The 22,047-nt window shown below is 45.9% G+C and overlaps 1 protein-coding gene across 3 annotated transcripts in view; it reads right to left on the reverse strand.

Moving 5' to 3' along the window:
- The window catches only part of MXD4 (MAX dimerization protein 4), a 42,470-nt gene extending 21,433 nt beyond the window's left edge, over positions 1-21,037 (reverse strand). The window contains exons 1-3 of one of the 3 annotated variants that reach the window (XM_074821956.1): positions 20,848-21,037; positions 20,118-20,286; positions 10,589-10,618 (exon numbers count right to left, since the gene is read on the reverse strand). In XM_074821956.1, the coding sequence (XP_074678057.1) occupies positions 10,589-10,618; positions 20,118-20,286; positions 20,848-20,911 (263 nt within the window). In that variant the 5' untranslated portion in view covers positions 20,912-21,037. The remainder of the gene's footprint in view (positions 1-10,588; positions 10,619-20,117; positions 20,287-20,847) is intronic. The other 2 variants (XM_074821958.1, XM_074821957.1) reach the window with 2 other exon arrangements.
- Positions 21,038-22,047: the final 1,010 nt, after the last annotated feature.

The following is a 22,047-nucleotide window of genomic DNA, read 5'->3' on the forward strand; positions in this document are numbered from 1 at the left end:
GTAGCACAGCACTAAGCAAAGAGAGCATGGTACAAGGCCTCGTGAGCTTCTTCTGCCTAATTTTAAACCTCCCTATAGACCTAGTTATTTTATACATATGTCAAATGAGGGGAGAAATGTGTTCAAGTTTTTTTTTTTTTTTTAACACCACTGTATGATGCCAAATTAAAGGAGAGACAAGTCAGGCTGAATTATTTTAGTTAAATTAAAAACATGCATTGCCACCACACACTGAGCGCAAGGCCTTGGGATGGCAGACAGCCGGAATTAAGCAGCCTTTTCCTGCATCAAGTTAAATGAAGAGCGTGAGATATTAATATCTGCAATACTGGATACCTGTGACTGTGGTTTTATTGTCTATTGCACTTCTATATCCAAATGCCAAGTAAATACCAAGTGTCCAATTTAACTAGCCTGACAAATGCTGTAGGAACTCCACAGTCCTACTTGCACTAGGCACCAGAAACAGCAATTCACACCCCAGTTTTAAAACCTAATCGGAGTTAAGGCAACTGTATCTCTAGTTCAGCACCTAAACAATCACTTTCTGCTTCTCAGAGGTAGGAAGTTTTAAGTTCTGAGTGGGAAACTAAGTATCAGAAAGGGATGTTCAATGCTATGTCTTACTTTCATTTTTGCTTTTGCTAATTCTTCCTCAGCAACTGTACCTACCAAAAGCTTTGTGGTCATCTTAGAGGGAATAGCTAATGGTGGCAGCTTGAGCATGCACGAATGAAGTTAATTGGCTTTTGGGGAAGGAGGTGGTGGGTGGTGCTGTCTTGTACTGCTGTAGAGACTTGAGATGTCCTCCAACAAGTTACCTTCTTCTTCACCCATGGGGTGCCCTATGATGACAGCAGGGTGCCATTTCAAGCCAGCCAAAGGCTGGTTCAGACCCCAAGTGAGAACACCAAAGGAAAAGAAGAAGTCACCCTGAAGTAATTAAGAATACACGTCCCCAAATGCCTTGCTGTACATCTCCAACTCTGTCACTGAAACCTTGTAATTAGAGGTGGATAGAAAAGACAGTGAGGTGTATATATAAACAAATTGAGAGGAAGGATTAAATGCACTGACAGTAATTAAAGATAGCCTCTCCAAGGCTACAATGGGTACTCTTACTTTCATATGAATTAAGAGCTGAGCAACACTTAAGTAATATTTCCCCCCCAAACAGTGGCAAAATCTGGCATCACGGGACAGTGCAGAGTTGCAGATAGCTGACAGTCCTGCCTCAAAGTTTAGATTTAACTTGCTACAGCACAGATAGTGCCTTGTTTATAATTTAATTTCCGTCCTATTTCCCTTTCCATTGAACAGTACAAAGCTGGTTGTCTGTGCCAGACAGGGTGCAGTCGAGCAGAATCTGAAAATGATCCGTTTTGGGACAATAAGGTATGGAACAGCTTTTAAAAACTCTCTCCCCTTTCCTCCTCCTCCTTCTTCTTTCTTCCCCACAAAACTCAGCCCAGATTTCTTAAGTGCAGTGTCCTCAGGTTATCTGGCAATGGAAGGAAGAGCCAGAAGTTTGGATCCACTTGCCATGTGAGTATGTAAAGTCAGGCAGTGGGAACCAAGACACCTGACAGTCTATTTCAAATACCTCTTAGCACATAGACCCAATAACTGCTTCTAGTCAAACACACACAACAAGCTCCCAAATTTCCCTAGCAGAAATTATTTGCTCCACCCATGTTGTTCATTTCAGCTGTCGACACAACAGCACTTACCAATCAGGATTAAGTCAGCTTTCTTGGGGGAATTACAGGGTTTGCTACCTTTATGTTTTGTAAATACCAGCTAATTTGGTATGTAAGATACAGAGTGTCTGTACAGCCGGTATTTGCAAACATTGATGGTACTCCTAACTTCAATAGGAGCTGCTGAGTTCTGGCAGGAATTACATGCCAGGCAGGCCCCTTATTTAGCACCTTGAATCTTCACTTAGTTACCTAAATTGAAATATTAATGAAAGAAAAGCAGATAAATTTGTTTGGCATTAATCCCAAGGTGGCCGTTGGGAGGAGAGAACTCGCAAGTAGTTCTCCACCCTTTTAGGGACGTTTTACCACATTCAGATGTAGTCCTTCACTGTTCCTCAAAACTTCTGCTTTCTTGCTGTAAGGTAGAATCTAATGTAGGCTTTCTTAATGTAGGGCACGGAGCCTGTAACTAGAGTTATTACTTTTTAAGTTAGAAGCATTGCAAAGATGACCTCGTGCACATACATCCAAGCCCACACCTCTTCTGTGTTGGCTACGCCAATCTCCACACACTACACAATTAGTTACGCTAATTCGTATAGAAAAAAAATTGTATAACATAAACTAGAATTAAACAATAATATTAGCCACTGGATATCCTTTGACAAGTCCTGTCACTCTCCTCTATTCTAGCAGGATGTGTACATAGCTCACTATATGCGTTTCAGTTTCCATCTCAAAAGACAGCACTCTGAAGTCCCAAACAACCCTCTCCTTCCAAAAATAAGGAGGGGTGTGGGGGGGAAGGAATATCTTATCCATTCTTGTGAACTGCACAGTTCTTTAGGACAAGGAAAGTCAGTTTTAACTGGATTACATGCATAGTTTTTATTTGGTTTTGGTTTTTGCTTTTTCAAAACCAGCCCAAATTAAACTGCTGTAAAGGAACAGCATTATGCTTTTTCACATTTATGATCTGCTGGCTAAATGTTCATGCTCAGTATAGTTTCTGGAACCTTAACTGCATCCTCTGTAGCTGCCCGGATATGATGTGGGGTTCAGCTTGCAGGCAGGCACACACAGCTCCTACTGAAATCCCCTGAGCGGGGTGCAGAATCAGTCCCACAGCCTGCCACATGCTAAACCACCATGTGTACTGAGGGGAAAAAAACAGATTAAAAATTACTTGACCTGCAAAGGAATTCTCTGTAGTAAATCTAAGCACAAGTGTCCACCGACAGAGACCACGAGGGAAAAGCAGTATAAGCCATAACAGGAAAGTACACATTGTTCCATCCAGAAAGAGACACTTTCTGTTTGGGACCAGGCCACAGTATATCCAATACTCAAACAGAGTAAGCAGCCCACAGAAAGGAGCACAGAAAATACAGCTAGAGATGCAAATACAGCATGGAGGCAGGGAGAGGAGGGGACAGGACAAGCAACCCATAGAATATGGCCACCTCCTCCAGCCTAGGTTGATCCTTTACTGCCTACTCCAACCAGGGATGCTGGATCATCAAAATTTTGTGCTCATGACATACTTGGAAGAAAATAATCCAGCCTCCTGCAGATTTGGTGTGAATCCTGAATGCAGAGCCAACCTTGCCTTAAAAAGCTGGAGCCGCACTGCTGGCTTTCATATGCATTTGCCACCTCTTCAAGCCATTGCAGGTACCACTTCTGTATACCCAGTTTTCATCTGTGAGCTTCCACAGACTTGACTGGTTGGGATTCAGCCAAGGATTCCCATCATGTTATGTAAGACTCGTTTCAGAGGCCAGGTTCTGAAAGCCCATTAGCTGCCTAAATACCTTTAAAAAAAAAATAAAAAATATCAAGTTCCAGCTCAGTTGTCCAGAGTAGCTAAGCAAGCTTAAAAGGAAAACTTTTTTTTAAAAAATACCTAATTCAACAGATCTTTTTCTTCTACCAATCAAGAAAGCAGTCACCACCAAGCATCTCTTCCCCTGTTTGCAGGGAATCAGCACCTAGCTGTTGTCTGTAGAGTGCTGAAAGCACCTGGAAGTCTGGCCCATCTATCTCCATTTTGTACAAGACCAGCCCACTCTTTCTACCACTGCGGATAAGAACTGGCCAGGTCAATTAGCAGATGCTGAGAACATAAACCACCTTTCACATAGTCCATTAGAGGCCGGCACACAATGGACTCATGTTTGAAGAGAGGGATGAACAAATTCAAGTGGAAAAAACACATGCACTTGGTTTCTCGCCCATCTGCTTTCTGCTGGCTGTTGGCTGGCCTGGAAGCACACGGCTTTCTGGAGCCCAGACTCAGGACTGCACTTAGGCCCTGCAGTTCAAAGCTGACTTCAGCAGGAAAAAGGACATCACAATTTAGTCAAGACTGTATTTTAGCCCATTTTTCATTGCTGAATAAAAGCTTTGTCCAAAGCATGAGGATGTGTACATCTCTGACACCTGGAATCTAACTTCAGGATCAGATTAACTTCCAAACTTCATCTGCATAATATCCCCTTCCTTTCCAAACCAGCAGTCTATGTGGGAAGACACTTTTGTTGGGAGTGCATCATCAGGTGAGCTGCTGTGTGCAGGTGAGACAGCAGTTCAGTGCATGGGCATTTATAGTAGCTATTGCAGCATGTAGTACAGGACAAGCCACAGGTCCAGACACCTGCTGACTGCCTAGAGGTGCGGAAAAGGTGAGGGAAGAATAGAATTTCAGCACAAAGCTTTAAACCTTCTAATTTCTTTAATTCCATGGATTCATCACACTCAGAAACACAGGACATTTCAACAAAAGCATAGGATTAAATTTTCACTTCTGTGGGTCCTGTTCTTTATAGACTTTGCTAAACAAACACCACAAAAAAGCTTATTACAGCAATTTAAGACACAGATGCCACCATATACTTTGCTCCTTTGTTGAAAACCTGAGGTTAAATTACAGGTAAAAGGGAGTTTGAGCCGAGACTCAGCCTTGCACTGGCTGAGGTAACACCATTCAACTGAGCACTACAGCTGGCATCCTCAGAGAGGCAGTCACGGCTGGGGGGAGGAGCGGATACCTAAACCATGGTGGTTATCAGTTCACAAAAGGCAAGCAAGACCTTGCTTAAGCAGTGCAAAGGTACGTTTATTGCAATTCACTTGAATTGCAATAAACTCTTCACTCCAACCAGATGGTGTAAAAAACTCCTTACTTGATGAGAAAACCAGAAGAAACAGATATAATACGGAGGTTAAGATCTGCTAGTAAGACGAGGTGGTTCCCACCACTAACATAGCAGCCACGTTATCTGGATGGTTTATGTATAATCTGGACACGTCCTAGAAATGGTAGCAGTTTTTATAGACCCATTATAACAATAAGATCTGTACCAGGTCAGTAAGACCCATCCAGCACAGCACTCTCCAGACAATAGCGGCCAAAACTGGATGCTTAGGAGGAACATTAAACTGACAAAGAAGTGAACTGTACTACTCTGTACTGTAAATTAATACCGTCACTCAAAGAAGCGATCCCACCCTCCCTGTGCTGGCATTAGGGTGTGCCTGTGACAGTGAGCTGGGTCAGAAAAATGAACCAGCTGAAGAAGCAACCTTCTCCCCTCCCTCCTGGGCCTGCAGGAAGCAGGACCCAGCAGCAGCACTGTGCAGCCAGGCTGGGTTAAAGTCTTGATGGAAGCGCAGCAGCAAGACACATACTGGGTGATCCTTCCCTGCAAGTAGTTTACCTCCAGCACCAGTTAGGGGGTTTCCTCAGCTAGTGGCAGCATCGTAGCCATTCAACGTGATGGATCAATTCAATTATATCTTTATGCTCATAACAGTACTAACTGCAATGGTAATTTGTGATTTTGAAAAGGCAGCCCATAATAAAAATAAACACTAAGCATTGTTTTTGTATGCTATTATTTCAAAACTTCCAAGTTTATCAGCAACTGGCAATTACATGCTTTTCATTAACGCTGCAATTTAGTAACACGAAGAACCACAGAGAGAATTTCAAGATACCTATCTATACACTCTCTCAGCTTATATAAATTCCAAGTAACTCTGGTGGGCAAAATTAATGTACCAACGAATGTAACTGTGCTCCTGACATCTGCACTTCCTTCATGAGAAAACTGACTATCTATTAGATCTTAACTTCAGAGGCACCTACTCTATTTACTTTACCAGATAATGTTGTACATCATAATGTTCCCATCAAAATATATTTTTCATCAAAACCTATATTTATGTACAGATATCTGCTTCATACACATGATGATGGAATACAACAACCTTTTTCTGAAAAGATTTTAGGTTTAAGGACTACACAAAGCACTACTCAAACCTCAGGACAGCATTACCTTCTGCAAGCACAGGAACACTTTTGGTCTCCCCCTGGGTCAGCGCTGTAAACAATGCATACATTAGGCTCATATGGGAAGAAGGAAAGGTTTGTTTTCTTCTAAAATGTTTTGCAAGTCACTGTGTCTCATGTATTCCCCATGTGGTCTTCCACTTCTAAAAATTCAGGGCTGTCCCACTCAGCTGACCCAGGCCATCTCCACAGCAGTCTCAGCTTGCTGCAGTACAAACTAGTGAGCACTGAACAAGACAGAACTGCTCCCTGTCCCACATGACACCCAGTGATTGAGCTAAACACTTGTGCACTTCTTCTTGGAGCAACTTTCATAGGAAAGCATGGAAATGCCCCTAGAGCACACCTCTCCCAACAGCAATGCCTGTTTTTTACCTCCACCCAGCTCAGCTCACCAGCTTTTGTCAAACCTACGCCTGGGGACCTGGGATGGGATCTGTCGATTCCTCCAAGCAGGAGAGCACTTGCAAGTCAGCTGCTGCAGTGCTGAGCACTACCATGCTCAAGATCGCCAGCCCATCCTGCCCAAGGACATTAATCAGCTCCCTCTTCTAATTATACTCCCACTGCTTGCCAGGAGTTTACTATTTTGTGGAATGCAGGCAGGACAACTTTTACTGCTGCTGATCTGCCCCCTCCTACTTCTTGATTAAAAAACCCCAGGAAAACCCCACAGAGAATACAAATGGTTTGACAGAGGCAGGAGGTAACTGTCCATCTAGATCAAGCCGTACCACGGTCACCCAGCCAAGGTACTTGTTCAGCTCACACAGTGCCAGTTTGGGGAAAGCAGCACATGGCTTGCTGATTTCGAGGCACACTTTTATTAATTTCCTCACTAATTCTTAGAAGCTGTTCTTTAAAACCATTCAGTTTCACAAGCTATTTTCAAAGACTTTGCCATAGAAAGGACAAGATCTTGAACTCCTCCTCCAGAAGAGCTGCACGCAGCCAGGCAGGAGTGAAATGGCTTTGTCACCGATGGAGCCCTGATGGGTTGGTCCCAGAATCCCTCGTCAGGGCTCCATCTGCTTCCGACAAGAAAGGATGGACCACAGCAGGGAGGTGTCCCTTCCTCCCGCAGTCCTGCCCAAGCTGGAGGACAAGTCCACACATGAATAGCAGAGGGCAGATGACTCACTGCCTTCACAGAGCAGTGTGAAGATCTCAGTACAATCTTCAGGGGATTATACCCTGGTTTATACATTGTAATGCAGAACTAGTATAAATTGATGCAAAATAAATGAGATTATGCTGTGGCTTTTTAAGAAGCTTGAGTCTCTCATGGATTCTTGTTTTTTTACACTATGAAAGTTGAATTCCTCTGTACAGCTGCCAGCTTAAGTCGATTTAAAAACTGCCTTGCAAGAAGTCATGATTACCAGTGTACTTGCTATTTACATTGCTCTGTGAAAGCAACTACTGCTACAATGGTCTGGCTGGAAACAATAACACGAATATACATGTATATATTTGTCATTAGGAACCAGTTATATCCAAGTGCCATTCTGATTGACTTGTCTGTAATTATTAAAATATCTTGTAGAACCTCATCTGTCCTTAGGATAGATTTCCTGCCTTCCTGCTTTTTATATAGGGGGTTTCCTGTTTCATGGCTCTGAGATGTAAACCTTGTTCACATGGGACCAAAACAGGACTGCCATTAGAGGGATGAATCCTTACAGTTTCACTGTAGTGAACACACACTGAAGTTTTGAGCAGGGTATTCCAGGGAGACTTAAAGCAGAGAAAAAGGAATTTTATGTATGAATTGCTGACAAACACTTTACCATAATTGTAGTCTGAATACTACCATATAATGAGAGTTTCTGTTGGAATTACGTCTCTGCTTCCATTTGCCTTCCTCTGAGCATCCCCTCAAGAGCATACAGAAAAGAGACCCAGCAGTAGAAAATGCAAATTAAAGTAGTGGTGCCAAACGGCTGAGTCTGCACACACAGAGAGGTGAACCACCGCCATTCCCGCTGACGTCAAAACCAGAGATAAAACCTCTTATGTGCACCACCAGTGCAGAACCTGAAACAGCACCATGTACCAGTACATGGCTACTGTGGCTTTCTGGTTAGTGGCAGTTCTGGCCACCCTCATCCAGGACACAAAGGCCCTGTAAATGAGGAAGCCATTTCCCTGCCCTCCAGCACTCAGTCCAGCCCACAGACACCACGTGAGGGACTAGGCAAGGAGGAGGATATGAGCAGCCATCTCCTCTCTTCCTCCTTGACAGGCTCCTGTGAGATAACCAAGTGTGCCTCAGCCAGAAGCATCATGGCAGTGGTGAGTCAAAGGCGCTGGTCCTGGAAAGGATACACCTCCAAAAATCAACATCCAGTGTTCATAGCTGGCAGGACAGAGCTGCGCTGGGGAAAAGGATGGGCTCTGCTGCAAGGACCAGCTGCTACAGGGGCACACTATGGCTGTAAATCTTCCATTAAACTTTGCAAGATGCTCAATGGATTTTAATGAAATTTTAGTAAAAACAGAGTGAAAAACAGTACAATCAGTATCAGCTCATACACTCACAGTGCTGGAAGAGGGCATTGTTAAAAAAAAAAAAACCAACTTAAAATTATGAGTCCTTTGCACCAGTACATTAGGTAACTAGAATTGTACACACCTTATCTGCTTTTGTGAACACTTATTTGCACATACAAGGATCTTGCACTAATTCGCAGGTTCTCACCAGGAATAATAAAAATCTGGCTTCCAAGTATAGTGTAACTGTAGGAGGTACAGCAAGCAGCAGTAGTTACAAATATTAGTTGTATAATCACAAGACATACCTTGCGGTTTACCTATTTTGATCTTGAGATGGCAGAGAAAGAAAAGGTAGTAAGGCAAATACTATATGGTCCAGCTATTACAAAGATACAACACAGAACTGAAAGTGAGAACAGAGATTGAACAATTAATAGATCCTTCTGCCCCTGCATCTGCTGTAAATGCTGCTGTGCCTCATTTACTGTGCTGCTTAAACATGTTAAGGCAGAGCAGAGGGAAGAAGAGGCAACTCCATGCTCGGCTTATAAAAATGACTGGAAGAAAAAAAAAAAAAAGGAATATGCAGTTTGGATGACAACAAGTCAGTAATGATGGAGCAGGGGAAAAGGAAGAAACGGAACAGAGTATCTAGAAAGAGGACAGAAAAAAAAACAAGAGCGAGAAAGAAGCATAGTTGGGACCAAAAATTTTTTTTTCTTTTAAAGAAGTGTGACCGAAGGATAGAATTTTGCATGAAGTTATTTTCCTGAAGACTCTGTCAGCAGAACTTTTGTCAGCTTATTTCACTGCCTTAGCAAATGCACTGCATTCTGCAGCCGAGGCCTGTGTTTGTAAGCTTGAGCCTTCCCCAGTTCCTCTCATCTCGAGGATGACCACGTGGCTATTAGGCAGGGCTATAGTTTACTCATATTACAATTAAACTACAGGAAAGCATGTAGGCATGCAGGGGAAGTGATGGTCTAGCTGTACATAACTGCGGCCACAGAACAACACACAAAAAAAAAAACCCCTGTGAGTTCGATCTTGTGCCATCAACCATGTTTCATGTATTTAGAAGCATGCAAATAGGTTTAAATCATATTCACACATACACCCCTTGCTTTCTTTGGATGTGTGAAACCCGAAAGACCACAAGCTACATGAAAAAGAACAAAAAACTACCCAAAAGAGAGTCTGTCCTGCTGCCTGAATGATAAGTGGAAGGCAGTGATCCTGCAGTGAGGGTGCCAGGGCGCTGCTCAGCCGGGGAACCAAAAGCCAGTGCGAAGACCTTTTGCACCCGGCAGCTCTCTGTGTGCACCTTCAGAGCAGCATACCCAGGAGACTTCCTACAGCCAAAAAGCCCATCTGCAAACAAACTCCGACAAGATACAGTAGACGGTAAACACTGCCTTCAAAACTGTGCAAACATGAGTTCTTTACAAATTGGGTCTTCAGGGTCTAATGAATGTCCTTGGTAAGTAAGTACAGCTTTTCACAGTGCCGGATACACAGAACCGGGGGTGCAGCTCAGGAGTTGCTGATTTCTAGCTCACACACAGCTCTTTGGACAGGACACGTACCAGCAAGGAAGCAGACGGAGGGGAAAAACGTATCTGTAGGTACTTACATGCAAGATGAAAATTAACTGCACTTTAGGCATACTTTAAAAAAAACATAGAATAACCCTGTGTGACATATTGTTCCCTGAAAATCATCCACCTTAATCACAAAATACTTTGATTGTACTTATAGCATTTAACACCTCTAGCAAACAGTTGCTCCAATCAGATTATTAGTAACAGCATGGTTAACCAGTTACTTATCAGGGCTGTTTCAAAAATAGCATCCCAAACAACAGAAAAAAGCCAAATATCATTATACTTATTAGATTTTAGTTGATTATAAAACCCCAACTTAATAAACTATTCAGTGCAGAATCAAAGCAATTTCAACAAAACATTCTTCAATAAGCACAGTAATTCTAATGTCAGCCATACATCTTTTAATTTGTTTTTTTCTCAAGACTTACCTATGTTTTTCTAGTTCGTTGTGTGATGACCTATTAAAAAGAAAAAAGAAATATTAGAGAAAAGGATAAATAAACCAAGATTTAGAATATTTAAAAGCTAACACCAGCATAAATTGCAAAAGAGCTCTCTAAAACATGTATTTATATGGATTATGAAACAGCTTTGCTGTTAAATTGGTTCACTTTTACATCCCATAGATACTTCAAGGTATCAACTTAATTTCCATGAGTAAACCGTGGGTTTGGGGGGAATTATAATAAATTTGCATTTATTAGCGTTCAACAGTTTCAGAGACAGAATTGGACATAAAAAATGAGCACGTTAGTAATAAAAACAGCCCACAAGATTTTTATCTGTGAATAAAAATTATGAGGGGGCAGAAAGTGTTAGAAGATCTAAATGGTAACAGGTAAGAGTAAAAAGCACCCAAAAAGCCAGCTTTCAAGCCCACAGAGAAAAAGAGAGAAAAATCAGCAAACCACTGCTGTTGCTGTTGACATATTAATGGCAAAAAAGAGGAATCCTCTTAATTCCTCTGAGTCTACAAACAGGAAAAAAAAAGAAATCACAGTCCCTGAACTGACCACATCAGTATGCTATTCTCTTCCAGTCTACTAGGATTCAAAATTTATTTGTTTTTCCTCAAGTGATGCCTCAGGTTTCTTGCCATTAGAAAGCAGCAATAACTTCTTGGAGGATTTTTTTTTTAATTGATTCAGCTGGAAATATTAATTTTCTTTATTTATACAGCTCAGATTAAAAACATTCCTAAAACTACCACTTCAAAACCAGCAACTTCCCAGACTTTTAGTTTTGTCCCACTGAAAACATGTCCAGTACTTAAGGATCAAAAGATACAAAGGCAGTGGCAGCTTTTGTGGCTGACAGATTACGTCAAAGCAGCTCTCCTACAACGTGCTGTAACCCCTGCCTGCATCTGGGCACGATGTGCTGACCGAGATGGCTTTGTGGAGGTGTAAGTGCACAGTCCGTCGAGTGAGCAGAGACATCACAGGGTGAGAAACTCTTCCTGCATAAATGCACAACCTGCCCGGTGGCCAGCCACCCTGCCTCTCCCTGCACAGGCACACGCAGCGGGATGCTGCGGCACACCTAGGTGTAACTGATGACGAAAGCATCTCTCCAGCCACAAAGAGGGGCAAAGAAAGCAAAGCTCACGCAAAGGAATAACCAATGAACAAACCCGCAAGCAATTTATTTCAGGCCGGTGCAGCTCCTGATCCTGCAAAGAATTAAGCAAACTGCCCCTCTGCCGGTAGAGGAAAACTCAAAATGCTTAAAAGGTTCAGCACTGATGCTAATCCACTTTCACTGAAAAGCATCCCAATGTCGTTACCAAGACATCAGCTATGCCGACCATTATGTGGTACTTTTTTTCTGAAGAGTCTGTTAATTCTTTTTTTTTTTAAAAAAAAATTTGTTGCATCAAGCAAGCCACAATCAAGTAATGTATGTATTCCTACAGTGTCATGTAAGTGCTCCTGACCAATGCAGCAACACTGAAAGTTTTTTACACATATTCTGTGCTACATTAATAGGCCAAGGTGCACTGGGTTTGCTGTGATTTACTGCCTTTGCCATTTAACCATAATAAGGGGATGTTGTTTTTATTTTCTACTCCTACAAACACAGAGATCGAACCTTTTCTCCAGAAATGTTTCTCCACACCACTCTTCACGAAAAGGGACAAACACTATGCCAAATCTGCCAACACTTATGAAAACACACAGAAAATAAGTTCAGGATGGAACCATTCTCCCCAGACACCCCCCACGGGCCCGTCAAAGGCAAAAAGACACTGTTTGCAGGGAACTCTGGAAGAGAGAGGAAATACAGGCTGGTCTCGATTCATCCCTGTGGCATGACCTCCCTGACTGTTTTGGCAATTATACACAAAAGATGAACACGATGACTGTAACCAGCCAATTCCAAGCTGCCTGCTGTAGTGGAGCTCACACCCAGTGCTGGTGAGCAGGCATGGTGACCGCTGCACCAGCAGGAGAACCACTGTCCAAGAAATTCAGCCTCCACAGAGTATTTGCTGGGTTAAGATGATGCTATGAGTGGCTGGAAGTCCCTTCTGCGTGCAGCACACCTACAAGGCACATCTGGTTCATGAAGGGCGATGCCGGTGTTCGCCTGGGGTACGTCCTGCCAGACCAGCTCCAGCGGGGCACAGCTGCCCGCCCTGGTTATGCCAGCTACCAAACGGAGCAGCAGCAAATGTGTGCCTGTTTGCAGAGCTCTTCAGGACACAAAAGCCTAATTGACACCTGCAGTGTGCAAAATGGGGTATCAGCCACACATTTGATTAATGCCTCAACTATCAGTCCCTATCCAGGAACCAAAACAGAGAGTTTTGACATTTACCTGACAGTTGCTCCATCTACAGAGCAAGTTAAATACCCTATTACAAGCATGATGGGGGTTTTTTTGTTGGGTTTGTTTTCAGAAGAGATGAACCTCTCTCTAAATATTTTTTCTCCTCCACTGCCTACAGCACAGTATATTGCAAGAATATCCATCTCCTTCTGCTCTTCATGCAACGTGAAGTGAGGAAAAAAAAATATGAAAAACTGGTCTGCACACAGACCAGTACCCCAAGCACTACCTCTGTTTCAAAATGGAGTCTTTTATTACTTCAGTAAAAGAGAAGATGTAGGCCAAGACTAAGAAGATATATGGATATATATATTTATATAAAAGAGACAGATGCATGACTGTGGTTTTCAGACAAATGGTCTGTGGAGCTCTTCAAAAGTGTCTGCAACAGAAGGAAGACTTTCAGTGTTTAGCTATATATATTAATTCAGTATTCACTGCATTGGGTTCTGTATCTCCAGGCAAAACCTGGGGGTAGCAGTTGGGGGTAGCAGTAATGAAGAAGAGGTGTCAATAAAAAGGTTCAGATAAAAATAAAGGGAAAAAGCCAACAATAAAAAAATCATCAGCAAAATCATAGATTGAGAAGGAGGAGATCAGGAATGCTGCTGCTTAGACTACATTGTTGACCTGAGACAGCCCTAATATCCCTTTAGCAAATGCCGAGCAGCTCACCAGCTATAAACTGGCAGTTAAATTTTCTCTGTGAATAAACTGTCAAAAGAAAATTTGAAAGAAGGGGGAGGAGCCAAGTAAATGCAGATGTTGGTTTGCAAGATGCTGTGCCACTTCTAACAGCACATGCTCAGAGCTGTCCCTTTCCACCACTCTCCCTACCCTAAACAAGAATTCTACATATTAGATTTGAGCGTTTGGTTGACGCAAGATTCAGCAGACATACTTAAACAATTAGGATGGGTGCTAACTGAGATGATAAGACTGACACAAAAAAGACAAGTCCCCTCCAAAGTCCACTTTCTACCAGTTCATGTGCGAGTCAGCAGGAACTGCCCACATGTGTCCTGGGTTGATTTCACTGTACACACAGTGTGCTGCCTGTTTCATTATTAAGACACCTTCCCCTACTCCTCCATCCATTTGCCCCACCAGATGGTGCCTCTTGTTAGCAGGAAACCAGCACAGCTCCTGACAAAAGCAAGGATGTATCAACAACACTGCTGAAATTTCTTCCTCAATGCTAGTGGGACCCAGGTCTAGACCGCGAGTCACCAATACGCTACCAGTTGTCAACACATTTTAAAGCACTTCAGGGAGCAAAGCAGGCTAGTTAATGAAGTGCTTAAAACAGTGGCAAGCATCTTGCATGTGCCAGGACTTTCTGGTGCAGGCAAGGCTGGCGGGGTGTTGTACAACCCATGTGCAGAGGACACAACTCCACCTAAGGTCACACAGCACTTGGGAGTCCACCTGCAAACTACATTGTTCACACTTCACCTTTGTCCAGGCTGAAAGAGTAAGAACAAACAGAGCAGAAAGTTTTACAAGGTGCTACACGTTAAGTGTATGCATTCAGTTCCCACTCCCAAGCATGCCAGTGCATTAAGAGCACGCAGCTCATACGCTCGCAGTCTTGTCTGGATGCGACGGCTACGCAGCTTTTCACTGGAAGGATCCTGATTCACTTCCAGGGAATTCCCTGTCCACATACATAACCTCCTGTGGGATGCCCCTGAAAAATATTACAGCCCACCACTGGTCACCAGAGATGAGGAGTGGCGCAACACTAAACCTGAGCGTAAGCATGGGGCCTGCCCAGTACTAACTGCTCCTGGGTTGCTGGGTTTTTTCCATTTGTTTTAAACTGGACACATCGCTTACAGCCTGTATGGAATTAATCCACTAGAAATTACTTTTGCATTCTCCTCATAGCAAAATTTAACTGGCCCTGCAGATCCAGCTGGGATCTGGGAATCAGGCATACTGGCACAGCCTTGATGCAGAGCTCTGGCTCCAGTACCTCATTCAAGTTTGCGCTGCTGCATGTTTCCGGTGGCGAGGTCCGAACACACTTCTAATATGGTGGAAATTTGTTTTCCTCAATTGCACGAGCACTGTAACTCCCAGGCATCGCAGACCTACTGCAGCTCCTCAGGGGCGACAGACCAGTTGGTGAGATCTATTATACTGGGACTAAAATGCATCAGTTTTAAAAACAAGTGTGGTGATATCAATTGCTGTCCCTCTGCCATCAGCTTTAGGAAAGCAAACCCAGAGGGATCTATCGAATTCAGAAAGCCAGGCAAAAAAAGCAGAGGAGCCATGTCTGCACAGTCTGGTTTGCAGTGTTTTATTCTCGGCCTCCCACAAAACAAACCAAAAAAAATTAAGGAAAAATAAAATAAAAATCAGGCTCTGATCCCTAAGCTGCTTTGTGTGGGCACAGAATAACATCTGCAGAGAGCAAGGGGCTCGCTCTGCAGGCCACAGGTTGACCCTCACCGTGAGCCAACATTAACAGAGGAATTCGGACATTAAGCTCTGTTTTTATTTGAAACACCGAAAGCAGCTTTCATCTTTTTCTAGATATAACCCTTTGCCAGAACACAGCACAAAGTACAAGTCTATTTATATAACACATGAACAAAAATATTAATTAATAGATACAAAAGATATATTTATAAACCAGCATTTATTTTGCTCCCCCGCTTCAATAAACCAGCTCCTAAATTAACAGGCCAAACACACTGCACCACTGACGTCCAATTCCTTTCTCTGCAAGTAAATTTAACTGTGACCTCAGTAGACTGGCATCTAACACTAAGATTTTAGTTTTCATTTTACCTTATTTCTGACCCTTTCGTGGCAAAGCAGCTGCCTGAGCTCCCTCGTGCACAGACAGACACACACCTCACACCCCCACACAGCTCAAGCCACCCCACACCTGGTGAGTGTCATTACAGCCAGGGCAGAAGAAAGCCCAGTTATCTGCAGGCTAGCGTAGTTTTCTGTCAAAGTGCCTTGCCTCGTGAGTAAACGTCACCGAATTTCAGATTTGTGTTGTATTCCTCCTCGGCACATCCTCTGTGTTACCCATCCGTTTCCTTGGATGAAACGGCAAGCTCGGGGGAACTTCTGAATATTTGTTATTAACATTTCCAAGGCACAACTGCACTAAATCCAGCTGTTTGTTTTATGCCTTTCTTTAATTCCAACTACACGCTAAGAAGAATTATTAGACTGCATGGCACTGCTTTAGGAACTACAGCCACTTCTCTGTGAAGAGGAGACATTTATTATACTGTGGGCAAGTACCTGACAAGTATTAGTGTAACAAGATGTGACCGAGGTTTACCTCCCCACAAAAGACAATCTTGTGCCTTTCTCAAATCTCCTGTCCTCTTTGCAAAACAAGAATCCAGTTTCATTTGTCAGAGGATTTTGGTCAAAACTACTGGAGGGGAACAAGCCTGAATCTCAGCTGAGGACACGGTACAAACAGCAAACTGGAAAGAGAAAAAACAAAGCAGTTTGGTTTGTGTGATATGGGAAAGGACACATCACAGGAAACCGAGTGAGAAAAAAACCACGTAAAATCAAGTAATTTTAATGTAGAAGGGAAAAAGAAATAGCTAAAAATTGTGTCTGATTGCTACCAATAACCCTGAGAATATTATTTAGCAACAAACTGCTAATGACCACTTCCAATTTTGATCCAAAGCTATCAGTGGACAAAGCAAAAACGTTAAATTCCTGCAGTGGACAAAAGGCTTATAGATTTTGGTTAATTAAATGCAGTTCTGCTGGTATTTTTCCCTGCATGAATCCAAACCTGTCAAAATTACTTCTCACTTAAATCGCAGTCGAGAGGACAGCAAGCTTTTAGTCCAGACCTGAGCATCCTGTCCAAAGGGCGGGCAGCCTTCCTCCCCCTTCTCCTGCAGGTCTGGGCCTTGACAGCCTTCGAGGAGAGGATGGAGGTCCTAAGATACAATTTCTTAAACGAACATCACTACCACCTCGGCAGAGGAAGGAGGCATCCATCAGCGCCCTCGCTGAACAACAGGGCAGCTGTAATCCATCCCTGCCTGGTCCCCCAGCCCGCAGCGACTGGTCAGCACACCTGAACTACATGGGGTACACTCTTCCCCCGCCACAGGCAGGCAACACGGGGGAGAAAACACAGAACAAAGAAGGGTACAGCAGCACACCAGGCTTCCTCACATCTGACAGTTTTTCTCCTCCTCCCCTCTTTTCTGATTTTCCAGGAATAAGGAGGAACACGTTTTTCGTGCTTTTATGTATGTACAGCTCATAAAGCATGAAAAAAATATAAATATATATATATCACTTTTTAATCTGATCAAATGCTGCAAGCAGCAGGATACAAAAATAGATAATGAAAACAACAACAAAGCCCCTGCAGTTCTGAAACGTGCAGTTATCGGCTCCTTTCCTGCTCCTCCAACCTTAAGTATAGATTTTTATATGTAAGAAAAACAATGCAATAATAAGGTGTAAATTTCATACATGTACACCCCTGCGTGCATCTGATGCTCCAAAACCAGCATGTCTGGAAAATGCTTAAAACAGAACAATATGGACAGACACTTTGCCCGGTGGTTCACATCACCCCCGACCACTCCAGATCCTCTGAACTTTGGCCAGTTGTCTCCCTCTGTTAATCTTTGAGTTGCTTAGGAAGATCTTACTTTATTATCAAAAATTCAGACTCTAGTCTGGGACTCAGACCCTACAACCTATAAGCTCCAAATAATAATAAACCAGCGATGCTAGCGTACTTCATCCATTTTAGACTGGATATTCAAATTTAAGGATAATTTCTCCCCTTCAAATCTAGGCTCACAACCAGACTTGAGCGGCGATTGCTAGATGTGGGTACAGAGTCGGTAGGTACAACACAGAGGTGCCCACAGGGCCCTGCTGCTGCACCTCCACCCCTGAAATAGCAGGGTGCTGCATTAAAGCAATGCACCTCCGATTCTCACACCGGCAAGCAAGCCCAGGGTCTGCGCTGACCCAGGCACCACCGTCCTGGTGGTGACCACCCTTGAAACTGTTTCTTGATAAGCATTATCCTGTCCTGTAACACAAACGACGCATCCCTAATCTAATCACTGCATCTAGAAGAAAGGAAAGTGTAAGTAAACGTATACGTTGCATGCTTCAGGATGGCATTTTTGAAGGTTGCCACTGCTCGAGAGTGAGAATCAGAGCAAAAGGCTGAACAGGTAAATATAAACCTACAGGCAGAAGAAAAGCAGGAAGGTAATTGCAAGCAGACATGTACGCCTCAGCTTTAATAACACTAACAAATCTGTAACCAGAAATCTTTTAATTCTACTGTATTTGATAGATTACAAATCCTCTCCTAAAAACTCCTGAAAGCAGCTTACAGTTCAAACAAATAACCATTTTGCAGCAGATGACAAGAGACCTAAGAACGGAAACGATGGAATAATAGCTCTGTAAGTAACACAGATTTCTTGAAAGCAAGGGACCAAAAATGAAGAAATCTGAACAATTTTATGAGCAGTTTACAGCTGGAAATCCTATGAGACCTGATTAGGTTAACTGTGATTTTTTTTTAAAAGCAAGAAGCATACTTTATAAGAAAATAATTAAAAATCTTCAGGAGCAAAGTGTCTCAGGAAACAAGACACGCCTCCCGCTCCTGATGACTTCTTTTTTAAAATGAACTGACGTCTTCTCTACACTCCAAGATGAGACAAAGAATTCAAGTAAAATCAAAAAATGTAGGAGTACTGCAATTAATACCCCCCAAAATGGTTGCCTTGCCTGGAGCAGGGGCATAGGGGAACAATTTGCTCCCCCTCAGTGATCTTCAAGACACATTGCTCAGCCACAGTGGGCATGAGAGCAGGGCGCTCACCAGCTCGTGTTTCTCTCAAGGAGGGAGCTCGTCAGCTTTTGATTTCAGTTTGCACCTCCGGTGCCCCACAAGCAGCCGCTGGCCCTCTGCCCCACGTCTCCCCAGCGCCAGCAGCCCCAGCTGCCCGCCGCCGTGCGGGATGCCCGCTGGAGCAGCGAGAGGGGAGCTGGAGGAGCGAGAGCGGAGCGGGCCCGCCGAGACTCACTGCTCGTTTGGAAAACAAGTCACGTGCAAGCCGAGTTCATTTTAGGCTATTCTACAGGAGCCACCATCCAGCACGACCGTGCAGAGCGGAGCCTGCGCTGGGGAGAGCATCGCCGCTCCGGGGTGAAGCAGGCCCAGCTGGGCACGGTCCTCGGTCCTCTCCGGAGCAGCCCTGGAAGAGCAAAGCAGAGTAGGCACAGCACAGGACTGGAGGAGCTCCCAGGCAGGGGCCGGCACTGTCCCTGTAAGACAGCCTCCTGCACGTACACAGCCGCTGCCCGAGCAGCAAACAAAGCTGCAGAGAGCCTGCGCACAGCAGCCCTCCGCTCATGCCATCGCAGCACAGGTAGCGGCTGCGGGGAAAACAACAAAACCACCACTACCGCGACAAAAAGGCGGACGATAAAAGTGATAAATAACAACCGAGTCATGCACTTTGACGGATCTGCATGCGGCGGGCGGGCGGGCGGCTGGGCGGCTGGCGACCCGGCGGTGCGGCAGAAGCCCGGGAGAGGTCAAGTTCACTCCAGCACCTTCTCGCTTAACACCTACCGGAGAAGTTCAAGTGGATCTCCACCACCCCCACCCCCCCCCCGCCACCCCGCACCCTCCCGCGCCCCGAGCCACGCTGCAACCGGAGGCTGCATCTGCTCCGGCTGCGATGGGGGAGGCGGCCAGATCGCTGCCTTGGTTTATAAATAAATGCCAAGGGGGGAAATTAGTGCCATGCAAAGAGAAGTCTGGGTGGCGATTATGGTGTTAAGATCTGCAGTAAAAGCCGCTGCCGGTGAGCGCGGAGCAGAAGGAGCGATGAGGGCGGATGGTTTAGGAGTGCAGTGAGTACTAAGGAGATGGTGTACGCGTGGCAGTGTTTATATGAGAGATCAAAACAGAGCCAAGCCCATCCAGGGAAAAAATGGCGACTACCGGGATGGGGGAAACTAAGACACTGGATTAGTTATTATTTTTAATAAATGTATGCACTGCACATAAGCTAGACACATTGGAAAAGCTGCCGATTCATTCTGAAAAAGCGGTGCGTCTATTACCTGTTATTCTGGGATTTTCTGGCCATGGTGCCTGCCTTTGTTTTCTTTCTGGAATAGTCACTATCGAAGGGTAACACTGATGCATAGCCATGTTCTGCTTCTAGGGACAAAGTCAGCATTAGTGGCAATATATTTTTTCCATGCATTTTTTTCCTCCTTTGCAGGAACGCTAGGGTAAAGAACAGAATTTTTTCCGGTTGATTTGTTTGGATTTTATTCTGGCATCTCTTAAAGAAGCGAGACAAAAAATATAACAACTCGATAAACCAAAAAGAAAAAAGTGCCGAAATTAGGAGGATTATTTGAGTGCACATTAAAAACGAGGCGGATCATGCAAACCCTTGTCACGCTGCGCTGGGGGGGGGGGGGGGGGGGGGATGGGAGGACTGCCATACAATTAACGACTGCCACACACAGAGAAGTGTGAGGTCTCCTGAGCGCTGCACCACACACACCATCCCCATCCAGAGCTTGACAAAAAGTAACCGATTTTTGGTTTATAAAAACAAAAAAAGCCAAAAAAACCCAAAAAAAGCACAGAGAAGGGCACTGTTCCTCCCCCAGCGCGGTGCCTGTGGCGAAGCCCGGGTCAACCCCGCGGCGCCCGGGCAGGTGAGGGCGCGGGGCTGCTCCCCCGGCCCGGGCCGCCCGCCGCCGCCACACAACAAAGGCCGAGAGCGGCGGGGAGCGCCTGCGGGTGAGGGACTGACTGCCCGCCTGCGCCCAGTACCTCGGTCTCTTCTCTCCAAGTACTCGGCCGCTTCCAGGAGAATTAACAGAGAGTTCAATTCCATGGCTGCCTGTGCCGAGACGAGCCCCGAGCCCCCCGTCGCCCCGCACCGCGCCGAGTTCACGCGCGGGGGACTTCCAAGCCCCCGGTTATAAGGCACTCTCTCAACCTACATTTGACACACAGGCGACGGGCAGCCCGCGCCGCCAATAGGGAGTCGGGATTCGGCGCGGGGGCGGGACGCAGGGCGGCAGCCGGGCCAACCGGCAGCCGGAGCAACCCCCCCTTTTCCTCTGGCTGGGGCAGGGAATGTTGACAGATCCCCATCTCGCTCTGCGATTGGCTAGCCACTATAGTAACAATTTAGAAGCCGAAGCTTAGCAACAGCACGTGGTGGCCCGGCCCCCGCGCTCGCTGAGTGGCCGGCTTCTTGCATGTTAAGCAGGCAGCGGCCGCCGATTGGTGCACGAGGCGCCATGCAAATGAGGGCGCGGAAGGGGCCAATGGGACAGGAGGCGCGTGCCGTGCGGCAGGGGGCGGGGAGGCAGGAAGCGGGCAGCCAATGGGCGGGGGGAGGCGCGGCGTTGCTGTGAGGAAGAGGCCGGCAGAGGGGCGGGGCGAGAAGAGTCTCCGCCCCCGCCCTCACACGCCGCCGCGCGCGAGACGCTCGCGGGGCTGGGGAGCGCATGGGCCGGTGCCGGAGCCGTTACTAACGTTAACGGCAAACCTACCGCCCGGAACGCGGGCTGGCTGGGCTGGGGTGGGGGGAAGAGGGGGGAAAAAAAGAAAAAATGGTAAAAGGCGGGGGTGGAGCAGCCCGGGCGCCCCCGCACGCCGCCGTCCCCGGCGGCAGGGCCGTGGTCAGGCCTAGGGAGCACACCCGCTGCCGCCATAACCGCGCCTGCCCGGCCCGGCTGCCGACGCCCGCCCGTGGCTCTGCTGGGCCCTGCTCGGCCTGGCGTGCCCCCGGGCGCCGGGCACGGCACTGCCTGCTCCCCGCCCCGCCGCTCCCCACTACCGGCCCGGGTCAGGCCTCCGGCGCTGCTCGCCCCCCGCCTCGCCGACACCCCCCGGCCCGCTGCGGCCAGGCGGGCGGTGCTGAGGGACGGCGGAGCCCCGCCCCTCCCGGGGGGCCGCGCATGCGCGCGGGGGCGGGCGAGGGGAGCGCGGCGCCGCCTCACCGGGACAGGGACCGGCGGA

The sequence above is a fragment of the Strix aluco genome, chromosome 4 (assembly GCF_031877795.1).
Source record: "Strix aluco isolate bStrAlu1 chromosome 4, bStrAlu1.hap1, whole genome shotgun sequence".
NCBI lineage: Eukaryota > Metazoa > Chordata > Aves > Strigiformes > Strigidae > Strix > Strix aluco.